This window comes from Osmerus eperlanus, chromosome 6 (genome assembly GCF_963692335.1).
Source record: "Osmerus eperlanus chromosome 6, fOsmEpe2.1, whole genome shotgun sequence".
In the NCBI taxonomy this organism is placed as follows: domain Eukaryota; kingdom Metazoa; phylum Chordata; class Actinopteri; order Osmeriformes; family Osmeridae; genus Osmerus; species Osmerus eperlanus.
In genome coordinates, this window is record NC_085023.1 from 3,918,112 (window position 1) to 3,934,119 (window position 16,008).

Here is a 16,008-nt window from a genome sequence, read left to right on the forward strand (position 1 = left end):
GAGCCCCTCTGTCTCCAGAGCTGGGCAGGGGAGATGGGTGGAGGGGTGGGTAGCTGGACTGGGGAGATGGGTGGAGGGGTGGGTAGCTGGACTGGGGAGATGGGTGGAGGGGTGGGTAGCTGGACTGGGGAGATGGGTGGAGGGGTGGGTAGCTGGACTGGGGAGATGGGTGGAGGGGTGGGTAGCTGGACTGGGGAGATGGGTGGAGGGGTGGGTAGCTGGACTGGGGTGATGGGTGGAGTGAAGCAGGGTGGAGGGTTGAGGAGCTGGGTGTAGGGGTGGGGAGCTGGACCGGGGAGCAGGGTGGAGGGGAGGTGAGTGGAGGGTTAAGGACATGGGTGGAGGGAGCTGGGTGTAGGGTTGAGGAGCTGGCTGTAGGGGTGGTCTGAAGCTCTCCCACACTCACACAGTCATAAAGTGCATGACTGCTGCTAGCACCATCAGAGCAGGCCACAGGCTCTGTCCTACTAAGTTACTAAAGTATAGACAGGACACACCTTGTGTTTGTTTGGGCCGATAGGCCACATCACATACGCAGGCGAGGTTAAGAACATGCTACTGTTGGAAGCGGTTCTGAGTTGTAAAACTAAGCAGAACGGAACAGAAATCTGAACCTGATTGCAAACTCGACACACGAACCCCGCTTACATCACATTCATCATTATTTCATTTTACATTCACAACTTTGGGGCCAAAGAAATTATTTTAGCAGGAAGTTCTTTCTTGGAATGTCGCTTCAATACATAACAGCCTTGAACATACACAGATGACAGACTAAATCACAGTCTCATTCTACAAAAATCAAGGTGCCTGACATTATAGAGGAGGGAGATATTCAATATGAATCTCATATCAGGATTTCAAAACAACTCAACATGTTTCCTGTTGCCAGCAAAGCTCATGAAATAGCTCTCTCTGGGATCCTTCTAAATCATTCAATGTAGTCCCTAATCTATCAAGATCAGGTTTAATAGCATTTCCTTTCAGTCTTATTTAAATGTAAAATGTAATGTAAGTTAGAAACTGAGGCAAAAAAGTTCTTAAATTAGCTAAAACCGCTTATAAACTGAGGTTTAAATTCTGTGCTGATGGAACTGAAAGCATGATACGATTTAACTTCTGCTGTCCTACGCAGATATAGGTTTAGCTTCTGCTGGCTGGAGGTTGAGGTTAGCTTCTGCTACCCTAGTCTGCTAACTGAGGGTTCATGTTACCTTCAACTAGCCTAATCTGCTAACTGGGGAATAGGTGTACCTTAAACTAGCCTAGTCTGCTAGTTAAAGTTCAGAGTTTCCTTCTGCTAGTCTAGTCTGCTGAAGTTCAGGATTTCCTTCGGCCAGTCTGCTAGCCAAAGGTTAGGGTTACCTTCTGCTAGTCTAGTCTGCTAGCTAAAGGTTTTATTCAAGGTTTCTTTATTTGTACCCAAGAGTACATCTGTTTTTGGTTTAGCGTCTGCTAGCCTATTCTGTTAACTGAAATCTAGTTTTAGCTTATGCAGTGTAGTATGCTAGATAAAGGTAAGTGTTAGGCCGTTATGCCTAGTCTGCTAACTGAAAGTTAGGTTTAGCTTCTGCTAGCCTAGTGTGCTAGCTAAAGGTTAGGTTTAGCTGCTAGGGCGTATTCAGATCCCCAGCATAGCATAACTAACCCCTGGAAAGTCACTCGATGCCCAAGGCCAGAGCTCTGGAGCGTGGGGTGGTGCAGCTGGTGGTGGGTGGGCACTGCATCTCGTGGGAATCTCCTGTGACTCTAGATAAGTGTGGACATTATCTCTATCATTTCGTCATGCACCGCCTGTGCTTCACACAATATGCTGGGAGGGATTTCTGCAAACCTCAAAATGGAACAGGCTGTATGTCTTCATTCAAGTACTGCAAAACCTTACTTTTGCTCTAAGTAACAGAAAACATTCTTGCAATCCACCTTAATTAAAAGATAGCCTTGAAAGAACTAACATGCAGCTATACTATACATTCCTTCTGTCTCTGTGTGAAACCTCTCAGAAGTAGTTTTGTGTGCGATAAGTCTACCACAGAGGGCAAACCGTACCGAACAGTTAGGCCTTCACAGAGCCTGGCCTGTTTGGTCCAGAGCCTAAGGCCTCTGAAAATATACGACCATAACAACAACGACAGCTAAAGTCAAATTAAACGTGAAGTAAAATCAGAAACAGACAAGTACAACAGCTAACAGTAAGTGTAGACAGACGCGTTCTGCCTCTTCCGTCCCGAGCAGAGGACTTGGTTGACGTCCAAGTCCCGCTCCATTAGCTGTCCATCTCTCTCGGGATTGGTCAAACCGTCAGTGTTGACACCTCTGTCACCCAATGAGGTAACTGTGTTTGTAAAAACCCTCTTGTGAGTCTCCATCCCGCCTACTTTCTGCCTCTTCCTGTTTCCACAGGAAATGTAACATTGGCCCAGGTGGTCCAGGGTTGCAGGCAGTCGGGAGGGTGTTGTGCTGTGGGCACATTGCCTTTCCTCCAGTCAGTTGTCCACCTTGACAGGGCCTGAATCTGCTTCCTCGCTTGGCTCAACCCCGCTAGGCGCCGCAGGAGTCCAAACCAAGTCCTCTTCTTCTCCTCGCACAATCTTCTCCCACTGGTTAAGATTCTCCCTGAAAACACACATGATTCCCAAAATATTGCATGTGACTGTGTGTGTGTGTGTCCTGTGTCGATTTAGGAAGTTTGAAAAGAAAGAAGTTTAAAAAGTTTAGAGTTGTTTAGAGTTTAGAGAACCTACCTGCAGGCTCCCAACAGCGGGCTGGATGGGGGGAAGAGCTCTGACAGGGTTGTGTAGCATGGGATGGCCACCGCATTGTAGAAGCCCACCTACACAGAAACAACAACTCCTTATTCATACACACCTTTATTCAAGCAATATAACTTCTTAGTTGCCTCTAGGTATTAAGTCAGAAACATAAACACAAAAGTAACAGCAGGATCCATGTAACCCTTCCTGACCCTGACCCCCAACCCTGGACCTGCCCCTCCCTGCCCCTAACCCTCCATGACCCTGACACCTGCCCCTCCCTGCCCCTAACCCTCCATGACCCTGACACCTGCCCCTCCCTGCCCCTAACCCTCCATGACCCTGACACCTGCCCCTCCCTGCCCCTAACCCTCCATGACCCTGACACCTGCCCCTCCCTGCCCCTAACCCTCCATGACCCTGACACCTGCCCCTCCCTGCCCCTAACCCTCCATGACCCTGACACCTGCCCCTCCCTGCCCCTAACCTTCCCTGACCCTAATGCTCCCTGATCATGACCCCTGACCATGACCCCTGACTGTCCCTCTCCTTGGCCCTTGCAGTCAAGTGTTCTAATATTGAACTATACCTACCATATACCTAACCGTTTATGGTGTGTAACTAGATAATGAAAAGAGACAGACTGGAATAGCTAGCACTGTTCTCACTCTCAGGTCACTGGAACACTTCTGCGTGTGTCTGTTACCTGGCCTTGTGGTACCTCATCCTTCTTATCCCTGTCCATCATGGGAATGGGCTGTGTCCCAATCTTCTTCATCTCATCTCCCTGAGAGAGAGAAGGGAGAGAGAGTCAGAGGAAACTGAGGTTATTGCCACCCAGTGAGGCGATATGTAGATGTGCAGAGGTACATATCAAGTATGGAATGACTCCACACACCTCAGCCCAAAACTCGGCGTAGATGTCATTGGCCGTGAGGCGTGTGATTGGCCACAGCTTGGTAACGGAACACAGGTCACATGCTGTCATCATCAGACCAATCACACGGTCCCTAGGAGGAGGAAATCATCAGTACCCTTCATGTGTGCATGTCACTTCCTGATTGTAACCTTCATGTGTGCATGTCACTTCCTGTTTATAACCTTCATGTGGGCATGTCACTTTCTGTTTATACCCGTCATGTGTACTCGCTGTGATATATTGTTTTTATTATTGTTGCTTGTTTGTTTTTTTCACAGGTACACTTGCACTTATAGCGGTTCATGTTGTTTAATTGTAACTTGTTTAACTACATGCTCTTATGGTTCTTCCCTTTGGCACTTACTTTGGTTGTTCACAATGTGTGCTTCATGTTTTGGCTACTCGCAATGTTTTTGTGGCTATCTTGTTGTTATGATCAGTGACCTATGCACTTTGTAAAGCTCTCTCTTGGAAGTCGCTTTGGATAAAAGCGTCTGCTAAATGAATAAATGTAAAATGTAAATGTGTATATGTCACTTCCTATCTGTTTTTAAACACCTATAGTCATGCTGTGTGTGTTGTGGAGATTACATTTAACCTTGACTCTTGACCTGTGTATGTGGTTGCTGAGGTCCAGACTTCCTGTGGTCAGCAGCTCGGCCAGCTGTTTGCGGTTGCCGAAGTAGAGTGCCAGGTCGGTGGCGATGATAGCCTTGCGGATGATCTCCAGAACCTGCTCGTACTCAGTGGAAGTCAGGTTGGAGAAAATATTGTGCCCTTCCAGCTATGGGAAACAAAGAGATCAATAAAAAGCAAAAGCTCCACTTATGAGGGGTTCATCTCAGCTACTCTCCAGACTGCAGGAGACTGCTGGCGACCCGGGTCAGATGCCCCACCCGGACCACACAGCTCTACTGAGAGGTCTTGGGAATGCACATTTGCATATGTTTGTATTTCTGTTTTTGAATGTGTTTGTGTGAGTGTACAGTGTGTCGTTGTGGAACATGATTGTGTGTGTGCACATGGCTGTGTGCGTACATGGCTGTGTGTGTGTGCAGCAGGTCTACCTGTAGTATTGAGACAGTCTGTGAGAAGTGGTGTTGCTCCATGGTGGAGGAGGAGTAGAGGGCTGCCAGAGGATGGTCGAACTTCTGCAGGTATGTGTTGCTGTAACCACGGTGATCCAGGTCATGACACAGACATGCGATCAGAAGACCCTTCTTCTGCAGACACGGAGGGAAAGAGAGAGAGAGAGAGAGAGAGAGAGAGAGAGAGAGAGAGAGAGAGAGAGAGAGAGAGAGAGAGAGAGAAAGAGAGAGAGACAGAGAGAGAGAGAGAGAGAGAGAGAGAGAGAGAGAGAGAGAGAGAGAGAGAGAGAGAGAGAGAGAGAGAGAGAGAGAGAGAGAGAGAGAGAGAGAGAGAGAAAGGAGTGACGAAGGAGATAGGAAAAGAGGAAGGGGGGAGGGAGGGAGAGTAAAGGAAGACAGTGGGTCAGAAAGAGAGGGAGATGAGAGAAATAGGGAGGGAATCTGAAAAGGATTACACTAAAAAATTACCCTGATCAGGTCTAAAGGTCTAAATCAGTGGAAACTTTGGTTCTAATAATTTGAGATCTCTACAGGGTTCTATCTGGATCCAGAGTTTGTATCAAGAAAACTCTTGATTATCTGTGCTATTCTATTTTTGTGCTATCTGTGCTATTTTTTTTATTCAATTTTTTTGTCTGTGCGTGTGTGTGTGTGCGTGTCGGACCTCCAGCTCAGTGAACACTCCGGTGATCTTCTGCAGGATGGCGTACATGCAGTGAACCACGGTCACGGCATGTTTCCAGTTGTGATACGGGACCCTGCGGTAGTTCTTCCTCACTGACATGGTGAAGCGACACAGCTTCTCCAGCTCAAAGCTGACAGGGACAGGAAGGGGAACACATTTACATGTAATCATTTAGCAGACGCTCTTATCCAGAGCGACTTACAGTAAGTACAGGGACATTCTCCCTGAGGTGAGTAGGGTGAAGTGCCTTGCCCAAGGACACAATGTCATTTGGCACGGCCGGGAATCGAACTAGCAACCTTCAGATTACTAGCCCGATTCCCTAACCGCTCAGCCACCTGACTCCCTTTTGGGTTAGGGTCACAGGTGAAGCCCCAGCTGGGGCCAGGAGATCGACCTGGGTCATTCTACAGGGTGGCCTACACACTGCTCATTGCACGCTAAGACTGGTATTTATGACATGCTGTCATAGAAAAGACGAGACAGTCAGTCAGTCTCATACCTGGTCTTTCCACATGAGCTGTGCACCATGTAGACAAAAACAGCCGGCCAGATCTCTTCAAAGGGACTGATGTCAAAGTAGAACCTAGATGAAGAGGAGAGGAGAAGAGAGGAGTGGAGAGGAGAAGAGAGGAGTGGAGAGGAGATGAGGGGAGAGGAGTGGAGATGAGGGAAGTGGAGATGAGGGGAGAGGAGTGGAGATGAGGGAAGTGGAGATGAGGGGAGAGGAGTGGAGATGAGGGGAGAGGAGATGAGGGGAGAGGAGATGAGGGGAGAGGAGAAGTAGGAAGGAAGAGGATGGGAGAGGAGTAGAGAAGAAAAGAGAAGAAAAAAGAGAGGATAGAGGGGAGACGAGAAGAGAGGAGGGGAGAGAGAATAGAGGAGGAGAGGAGAAAAGGGGAGAAGAGGATAGAGGAGGGGAGAGGAGAAGAAGGAGGGGAGGCAAGAGTTTGATCTGAGGTCGATTTAACAGTAATCCTGAGGCCCCACCCCTTCCTGTTCCCTGGTGTGTCCCTGTGAGCATCACATATCTGAACACTGCGTCTGTCTCTATCTAACACACACACACACACACTCACACATACATATTAATCCACACTCTCTCATGCACACAAACTCACTCAGCTTTGTTTCCATGATAATTCACTCACTAATACTAACCTCTAACCCAGACCTGGGCATTGTACGGCTGTCCCAGTCCGGCCCATGTGAGGTAAATCAAAAATTATAAATCAATAAATGTGTTGAGCGGTAGGAAATCTGTAGTCCTGAAAGACGACAGTGATCAGGCGATTTACGTATGTGCGCTTATGCAGCTTCACCGACGAGAGAGTTAGCTGTTGGTTAGCCCTCGAAAATGTCCGCGCACGGTAAAAAACAAAAGGTTGATACAGAACGTAAAGTTTTTAACAAGACATGGACTTCTGTTTACTGAAGTTAACAACAAAGCTCTGTGCTTAGTTTGTGGAGAACAGGTCGCTGTGTTGAAGGATTACAATTTGAGTCGGCACTACTGGACAAAACACGCGGACAAATCCAAGAACTTGACTGATTCAGTGGGCGCGGGCTGCTGATGGTTTGCTAGTTAAGCTTCAGACCCTGATGATCACCTGTCAGCTGTCCTTGTCCACCTCAGACATTCAGCCAGATTTTGATGCACTTGTTAAGGCCCAAGCCAGATTGGATTTCTCTCACTGAACAAAATGAGCTGAAAAAAAGCATACTGCTTTTTGTATGAAGTTGATCAATTGCATATCTTTAACATACTGCAAAACACCTTTCCAGTGTTTGTGAAGATTAACTAGTTAAAAATAAAAAGTTGTTTTTACTGTTTATTACTTCTATAGGAGCATTTTCCTATTTGACCTACACCACAATTTATAAGTTATCGTTGATGAGGCCCTCCAACACATTTCAGGTTTTTCATGTGGCCCCTTGTAAAAATTAATTGCCCACCCCTGCTCTAACCCCTAACCAATAAACCTAACCTTCACCCTTAATGTCATTATAACCCTAACACTAATTATAACCCTTTAACCCATAAAAAAAACATTAAAAAACATTTGAAGTTATGGGAACCAGCAAAAGGGCCTCACAAGGGGAGGTTTTTCATGTTCCACTGTGGTTATTAAACAAGACCGCCCACACACACTCACATTTCTATCTCCTTGTAGATGGGTGTGGGCAGGTTGAGCTGAGTGAGGGTCTTCCATTCCTCTGAGGTGCAGATGCTGTGATAGGACAGCTTCTCCATCGTCACCCGGTAGATACACTCGGAGTGCCGGATACGGTGGTACATCTACACACACACACAGACACACACACACACACACACACACACACACACACACACACACACACAACACACACACACACACACACACAGGGAAATTACTATAAAATACAGTAACTCAGATAGTCAGCCAGCCAGCCAGTCATCCAGACAGTCAGCCATCCAGCCAGACAGTCAACCAACTAGTCAGCCAGCCAGAGCAGCTCTCCACCAGCAGTGAGGAGTTGTGACTTAGCATGAATGCAGAGTATGGTGAGGAGAGCTCTGCTCTTCAAATATTCATGGTCCTCATCCATTATAAAAGCTGCACAGTGACGTGGATTCTGCCCAAGTGTATCACACAACTGAGTGAATCAGTCAGCCAGTGAGCCAGTCAGTCAGTCATTCACTCAGCCATCCAGTCAATAAGTCAGTCAGTGAGCCAGTCAGCCAGCCGACCAAACCAGCTAACCAACCAGCCAGCAAGTCAGCCAAGTAATCAGTCAGGCAGGAAGCTATCCACCCAGTCAGCCTTCACACACACAGCAGAGTTGATGGTGGAGAGCACTCACATTGGCACAGTGTAAGGCCAGAGCACAGAAGACGGCGAACATCTTGAAGTTGTTCTCGTCTGTTTTAGTGAAGGCACTTCCGCTCAGCTTGTTGACCATCTGGACCACACCGATCACAGTCCCTCTGCTGACGATGGGCATGCACAGGATGTTCCTGGTGGTGTAGCCTGTATAGAGGTCCACTTCTCTGGGGGCAGGGGGGCATGCTGTCATAACTGAGTCCACACACACACAGGCACGCATGCACACATCTCTTTCTCACACAACTACATAGCTTTTCTATTGATTCATACACAAACACACACTTCCACATGGACACACACACACATACAGACACACACACACCTCCACATGGACACACACACACACGCACATATCTATTTCTCCCACAACTACAACTTTTATTGATCCATACACAAACACACACCTCCACATGGACACACACACACATACACACACAGACACACTGACCTGTTGAAGCGTGGGTCTGCATAGGCATCTGGGATGTTTAGTACCTCCCCTGTCCTGGCCACCTGGCCCGCAATGCCTTTATCTATAGAAAACCTGCAGAGTGGACAGAGAGAGGGAGGATAGTTAGAAAAAAGGATATGAAGAAGGTAGAGGAGTGGAGAGATTGAGGAGGTAGTTAGAGGAGAGGAGATATTGAGGGTAGTTAGAGGGGAGAAGAGAGGGAGGGTAGTTAGACGAGAGGAGATATGGAAGGAGGATAGTTAGAGGAAAGGAGAGAGGGAGGGTAGTTAGAGGAGAGGAGATATGGAAGGAGGATAGTTAGAGGAAAGGAGAGAGGGAGGGTAGTTAGAGGAGAAGAGAGAGGGAGATCCATTCCGAAGCCCTACTGTTCTGACTTTCCTGATTTCTTTGGTCTTCCTAAAGACAGGTTTGCCTTCGTTCTCCTCCCCAATGTCGAACAGGTCTGAGTACAGTTCTTTGTTGTTGTGGTCCACCTGGAACAGGGCGCAACGGTCTGCATTCACCAGGTTCTTTGCATATATCTGGAACACAGAAAAGAGTAACATGTACACATCGTAAAGATGGTGCCGGGGGAACATAATGAACTAGTAAAGATCCTGTATTGATTGAATCATTATACATCCATAAAACACTAAACACCAGCAGTAAAACAGGTGTGCTGGACAGTCATGTTGCTACGGTAGAAGACCAGGTGTGATGGTCAGTCATGTTGCTATGGCAGCAGACCAGCTGTGAGGGTCAGTTAGGTTGCTATGAAACAACAGAGAACTCCACAAGTCACATGAGCAAGTTACAGGCTAGGACGAGGTAGGACAGCCAGGACAAGATAGCACAGGACAGCACAGCACAGGACAAGATGGCACAGGACAGCACAGCACAGGACAAGATGGCACAGGACAGCACAGGACAAGATAGCACAGGACAAGATAGCACAGGACAGCACAGTACAGGACAAGCTGGCACAGGACAAGATAGCACAGCACAGGACAAGATGGCACAGGACAGCACATGACAAGATAGCACAGGACAGCACAGTACAGGACAAGTTAGCACAGGACATGATAGCACAGCACAGGACAACACAGCACAGGACAAGATAGCACAGGACAGCACAGCACAGGACAAGATAGCATAGCACAGGGCAGCATAGGACAAGATAGCACAGGACAGCACAGGACAAGATAGCACAGGACATCACAGCACAGGAAAGACAGCACAGGACAGCACAGGACAAGATAGCACAGGACAGCATAGGATAACACAGGACAAGATAGCACAGGACAAGATAGCACAGGACAAGATAGCACAGGACAGCACAGGACAAGATAGCACAGGACAGCACAGCAGAGCACAGGACAAGATAGCACAAGATAGCACAGGACAGCACAGGACAGGATAACTCAGGACAAGAAAGCACAGCACAGGACCAGATATTACAGCGCATGATGAGATAGAACAGTACTGCACAGCACACCAAAAACCAGCACAATATAGGGCTGTTTCTACCACACCTCCCTGTTTTATAAAGAACAGCTCCTTGACAATTGGAAATAAAAGGGAATCGCTTGACTATTCTACCCAACACCTACCATAATGTGTTCAAGTAGAGAATCTATTGCCACAATGTTGTCAAAATATGTTCTGTTGAGAGAGGGGGGGAGGGGGGTGGGAGAAAGAGAGAGAGAGAGAGGGAGAGAGAGAGAAAATGAGGGAGTGAGAGAAAGAGAGATCATTAGTTTCCAGTTGCTCAGCACTCAGATGTGAGTGTCTAAGAATGGACATTCACCCCTGATTCTCATACCCGCCTCAACAGGAAGTACTCCTTACTTTGACACGTCTAACAGGAAGTCATTGAGCTCGGTCTGCTTGGCCAGGCCTCGACACACCTGAGAACACAAACACACACACAACATGTCACACACCTTTGAACACACATACACACACACATATATACACACACACAGAACAAGTCACACACCTGAGAACACACAAACACACACACACACAGGACAACATGTCACAACACACCTGCTTCAATCATCTTGAAGTATGGGAAGATGCCAGAGACCTTGGTTTAATAGACACCAGTAAATCTAGAGGAGCCCTCAGAAATGCTCTGAAAAATGCTCAGCATTTCTCCAGCTGTTTGCATTGTCTATAGACGGTACAGCACAGAGTAAACCTATCATTAAATCCTTATTTCAGACCTTTCTAGTCGCTTGCCCATTTATTCTAGGTGTTTCTCGGTGCCCTGGACCAACCCTCGAGCTGTCAGAAGCTGTGTTTGTGAGGTAGTGCTTGCGTGGGCTCTCAGGGGCCTGCTAGCCCAGAGCGGCTGGTGAGCAGGGGAGCTCTCTCTCTGAAGGGTTGAGGTATCTGACATAAGCAACTGTTGATGTACAAACAAGCCAGCAGGATAGTAATGACCTCCCCTGGGACAGCAGGGGCAGGCATTGTCTCTCTGATCCAGCCACAACAACAGGCCATGACAGGCAGCACACTCACCTGCTACCTCACCAGAGCCAGGTACAGCATCGCTTACCTCTAACACATCGAACCCCACAGCAGCTTCAGAGCAAGCCCAAGCACGCACACCGCGACAGTACACACACAGCGACAGTACACACACAGCGACAGTACACACACAGCGACAGTACACACACAGCGACAGTACACACACCGCGACAGTACACACACCGCGACAGTACACACACAGCGACAGTACACACACAGCGACAGTACACACACAGCGACAGTACACACACAGCGACAGTACACACACAGCGACAGTACACACACAGCGACAGTACACACACAGCGACAGTACACACACAGCGACAGTACACACACAGCGACAGTACACACACAGCGACAGTACACACCTACATACCTACGTACACGCACACGCATCCACATCTAGATACCTATATACACCCCCCTCCCCCACCCACGTCACACGCACAACCACACACGGATGCAGTCACTCACCTGGACTTGGTGTATTGCTACGGAGGCCCAGGCGAGGTTGGCTGTTGCAACCTTGGAGGAGGGAGACAACCGTGATGACTCAGATGGATCCTCTAAACCCTCTGATTGGCTGGGAGGCAGCAATGGGCATGTGCGTACGCTTGTGTGTGCATGCAAATGTGTGTGTGAGTATGTAAGCCTTTTTAAGTGTGTGTACATGTAGATGTGGGTGTGTTTGCCTGTGTGTGTTACCTCCTGGTGGTTGAGGTTGAAGGTGTGTGTGTGTGTTACCTCCTGGTGACTGAGGCTGAAGGTGTGTGTGTGTTACCTCCTGGTGACTGAGGCTGAAGGTGTGTGTGTATGTGTGTTACCTCCTGGTGACTGAGGCTGAAGGTGTGTGTATGTGTGTCTGTTACCTCCTGGTGACTGAGGCTGAAGGTGTGTGTGTGTGTTACCTCCTGGTGACTGAGGCTGAAGGTGTGTGTATGTGTGTATGTTACCTCCTGGTGACTGAGGCTGAAGGTGTGTGTGTGTTACCTCCTGGTGACTGAGGCTGAAGGTGTGTGTGTGTGTTACCTCCTGGTGACTGAGGCTGAAGGTGTGTGTGTGTGTGTTACCTCCTGGTGACTGAGGCTGAAGGTGTGTGTGTGTGTTACCTCCTGGTGACTGAGGCTGAAGGTGTGTGTGTGTTACGTCCTGGTGACTGAAGCTGAACGTGTGTGTGTGTGTTGCCTCCTGGTGACTGAGGCTGAAGGTGTGTATGTGTGTTACCTCCTGGTGACTGAGGCTGAAGGTGTGTGTGTGTTACCTCCTGGTGACTGAGGCTGAAGGTGTGTGTGTGTGTTACCTCCTGGTGACTGAGGCTGAAGGTGTGTGTGTGTGTATTACCTCCTGGTGACTGAGGCTGAAGGGCTTGCGTCCATGCAGGCGGTGGAGCTGCAGGATGGCGAGGAGGTCACCGTTGGCCGTGAGGATGGGGAGGCACAGGACCGAGTGAGCTGATGTCCCTGAGTGCTGCCCTGTGCCTTCGGGGAAACGCTCGTCCTGCACACACAGGTCAGAGGTCACAAGAGGTCACAGGAGGTCACCCGGGGAAGATGACCTCTCAGCCTTCCTGATTAGCCTCTGTGGAAGTTCTGGACTGTATCTAGTGATTTTCTTTTGGCAGTGTGGTGGTTGAGTGCTTGAACACAGTGTCAGCTCATCATTGCTGCAGCCTTCCTAGACCAGCGAGAGAGCCCCCTCCTTGGTGTTGCTTGGGATTTAAACCATGAACCTTTCTTCAACCTTCTGTTCAACGCTCCAACAAGGGTTGGAGTGTAACCCTACAGGAGGGTATCTCTCCAGGAGCAGGGTTTGGAGTGTAACCCTACAGGAGGGTATCTCTCCAGGAGCAGGGTTGGAGTGTAACCCTACAGGAGGGTATCTCTCCAGGAGCAGGGTTGGAGTGTAACCCTACAGGAGGGTATCTCTCCAGGAGCAGGGTTGGAGTGTAACCCTACAGGAGGGTATCTCTCCAGGAGCAGGGTTGGAGTGTAACCCTACAGGAGGGTATCTCTCCAGGAGCAGGGTGGATGGGTCGGACACTCACCCCTGTGATGTCTTCCACCAGGAGGGTTTTGTGCGTCTTGGCCACGTGGGCGGCGATGGTGGTCCCCAGCGTGACGGGGCCTGAGGGGACGAGGCTGGGGGCGCCGCTGGCCCCCGTAGGGATCAACACACACAAACTCTGAGGAGGGGAGGGCACACACATTCAGTGTATGTGTGTGTGTGTGTATGTCTGTGTGTTTATATGTGTGTGTTAAGTGTTAAATATTTATCTATCAGACATATGAATGATTAGTGTCACTTACATTGTTGCCTTCTGCTAAGAAGTACAGTGCAAATCCGTCTGCTTTCGTGGCTGAGGGAAGATGAGAGGTGTGTGACACACGGAAGGGGGACTGTACTGCAACCATACAGTATCATATGGTACAGTAGTGTACTGTAGTGTACTGCAACCATACAGTATCATATGGTACAGTAGTGTACAGTAGTGTACTGTAGTGTACTGCAACCATACAGTATCATATGGTACAGTAGTGTACTGTAGTGTACTGCAACCATACAGTATCATATGGTACAGTAGTGTACAGTAGTGTACTGTAGTGTACTGCAACCATACAGTATCATATGGTACAGTAGTGTACAGTAGTGTACTGCAACCATACAGTATCATATGGTACAGTAGTGTACTGTAGTGTACTGCACCATACAGTATCATATGGTACAGTAGTGTACTGTAGTGTACTGCAACCATACAGTGTCATATGGTACAGTAGTGTACTGTAGTGTACTGCACCATACAGTATCATATGGTACAGTAGTGTACAGTAGTGTACTGTAGTGTACTGCAACCATACAGTATCATATGGTACAGTAGTGTACTGTAGTGTACTGTAGTGTACTGCACCATACAGTATCATATGGTACAGTAGTGTACTGTAGTGTACTGCAACCATACAGTATCATATGGTACAGTAGTGTACTGTAGTGTACTGTAGTGTACTGCACCATACAGTATCATATGGTACAGTAGTGTACAGTAGTGTACTGCAACCATACAGTATCATATGGTACAGTAGTGTACTGTAGTGTACTGCAACCATACAGTATCATATGGTACAGTAGTGTACCGTAGTGTACTGTAGTGTACTGCAACCATACAGTATCATATGGTACAGTAGTGTACTGTAGTGTACTGCACCATACAGTATCATATGGTACAGTAGTGTACTGTAGTGTACTGCAACCATACAGTATCATATGGTACAGTAGTGTACAGTAGTGTACTGTAGTGTACTGCAACCATACAGTATCATATGGTACAGTAGTGTACTGTAGTGTACTGTAGTGTACTGCACCATACAGTATCATATGGTACAGTAGTGTACAGTAGTGTACTGTACCATATGGTACAGTAGTGTACAGTAGTGTACTGTGCCATATGGTACAGTAGTGTACTGTAGTGTACTGTACTGTACTGTACCATACAGTATCATATGGTACAGTAGTGCACTGCACCACTGTGGAAGAAATTGGGATTTCCTGTGTGCTTACATTATTCACTAATCAATAGAACTAGTCATTGGATACTAGTATGTTCTCATGTAAGCTTGCTATTAACAAGAGTAGATTGTGTCTATATGTCAGGGTTAATAGATGATTGGGGTCAGGAGAAAGTACTGGGTAAACGTCCCTTGTCATGACTACAAGGAGAGCTCCAATGATCTCTCTAGTCTGAGAGTGGTCATGTGTTGGGAGCTGTGAATCTCTTTCTCTGAGACTGTTGTAACGTCATTACTGCCTGACTGTCACTATCTATGTTTACATTCTTGTGCCCTATAAAAGATGGTCCTCCGGCCTTCAGAGCGGAGAGAGACATGATTGAGACCTAAGCCTGGTGTTGTGTTGTCATTTATTGTCAGGGGTCTGGTTTTCTCTCCCAATCTGCAGATTGATATTACTTATTAAAATCCAGAACTCAACTGAACTTAGTCACTCCGTTTATGAAGAGACGGACAAAACACTTTCTTTATCCCCATACGGTAACATATGGTACAGTAGTGTATGGTGGTGTATGACTCAGGATGGAGGTATATGATTCAGGAGGTAGTAAAGTGTATATGTACAGTGTGGAGGTAGTGTAGTGTACTCCAGTGGTTCCCAACCCTGGTCTTCAGGGCACCCCTGTCCTGCATGTTTTAGGTGTTTCCCTGCTCCAACACACCTGATTCAAATGAATGGTCATAAGCATGCTTCTGCAGAGCTAGATAAAGACCTGTTCATTTGAATCAGGTGTGTTGGAGCAGGGAAACACCTAAAACATGCCGGACAGGGGTGCCCTGAGGACCAGGGTTGGGAACCACTGGTGTAGTGTATATGAACAGTGTAGTGAATATGTACAGTGTAGAGGTAGTGCAGTGTATATGTACAGTGTAGAGGTAGTGTAGTGCACAGTAGTATAGTGTAGTTTCTCCACACCTGTCTTGATGATGTTGCAGAGCTCGTAGAGCAGCAGCTTGTTGTCACCCCCCAGATCCAGCCTCTGCTCCATGCAGCTGTTCAGCTCGTACACCACGCCCTGCATGTTACTGTCTTGGTACTGCTGGACACACACATACACTCCCTGTTGCTCTCCTGGGACTGGTGGATGTGTAACAGACGTGACCGCGCCCCCGGCGGAGGTACATTAAGCCTGCATTCGCCCGCCTCTGGGAT

At 47.9% G+C, this 16,008-nt stretch overlaps 1 protein-coding gene across 4 annotated transcripts in view; it reads right to left on the bottom strand.

Moving 5' to 3' along the window:
* Window positions 1-254: 254 nt before the first annotated feature.
* pde10a (phosphodiesterase 10A) overlaps window positions 255-16,008 on the bottom strand; it is a 60,494-nt gene continuing 44,740 nt past the window's right edge. For 2 of the 4 annotated variants that reach the window (XM_062463038.1, XM_062463040.1), the window contains exons 4-22: window positions 15,772-15,892; window positions 13,602-13,651; window positions 13,340-13,477; window positions 12,637-12,792; window positions 11,770-11,820; window positions 10,609-10,667; window positions 10,371-10,422; window positions 9,159-9,302; window positions 8,761-8,852; window positions 8,290-8,476; window positions 7,602-7,744; window positions 5,948-6,031; window positions 5,425-5,575; window positions 4,740-4,895; window positions 4,284-4,456; window positions 3,652-3,763; window positions 3,460-3,540; window positions 2,745-2,833; window positions 255-2,616 (exon numbers count right to left, since the gene is read on the bottom strand). In XM_062463038.1, coding sequence (XP_062319022.1) covers window positions 2,487-2,616; window positions 2,745-2,833; window positions 3,460-3,540; window positions 3,652-3,763; window positions 4,284-4,456; window positions 4,740-4,895; window positions 5,425-5,575; window positions 5,948-6,031; window positions 7,602-7,744; window positions 8,290-8,476; window positions 8,761-8,852; window positions 9,159-9,302; window positions 10,371-10,422; window positions 10,609-10,667; window positions 11,770-11,820; window positions 12,637-12,792; window positions 13,340-13,477; window positions 13,602-13,651; window positions 15,772-15,892 — 2,169 coding nt within the window. In that variant the 3' untranslated portion in view covers window positions 255-2,486. Of the gene's footprint in view, window positions 2,617-2,744; window positions 2,834-3,459; window positions 3,541-3,651; window positions 3,764-4,283; window positions 4,457-4,739; window positions 4,896-5,424; window positions 5,576-5,947; window positions 6,032-7,601; window positions 7,745-8,289; window positions 8,477-8,760; window positions 8,853-9,158; window positions 9,303-10,370; window positions 10,423-10,608; window positions 10,668-11,769; window positions 11,821-12,636; window positions 12,793-13,339; window positions 13,478-13,601; window positions 13,652-15,771; window positions 15,896-16,008 lie in introns of all 4 variants that reach the window. The other 2 variants (XM_062463037.1, XM_062463039.1) reach the window with 2 other exon arrangements.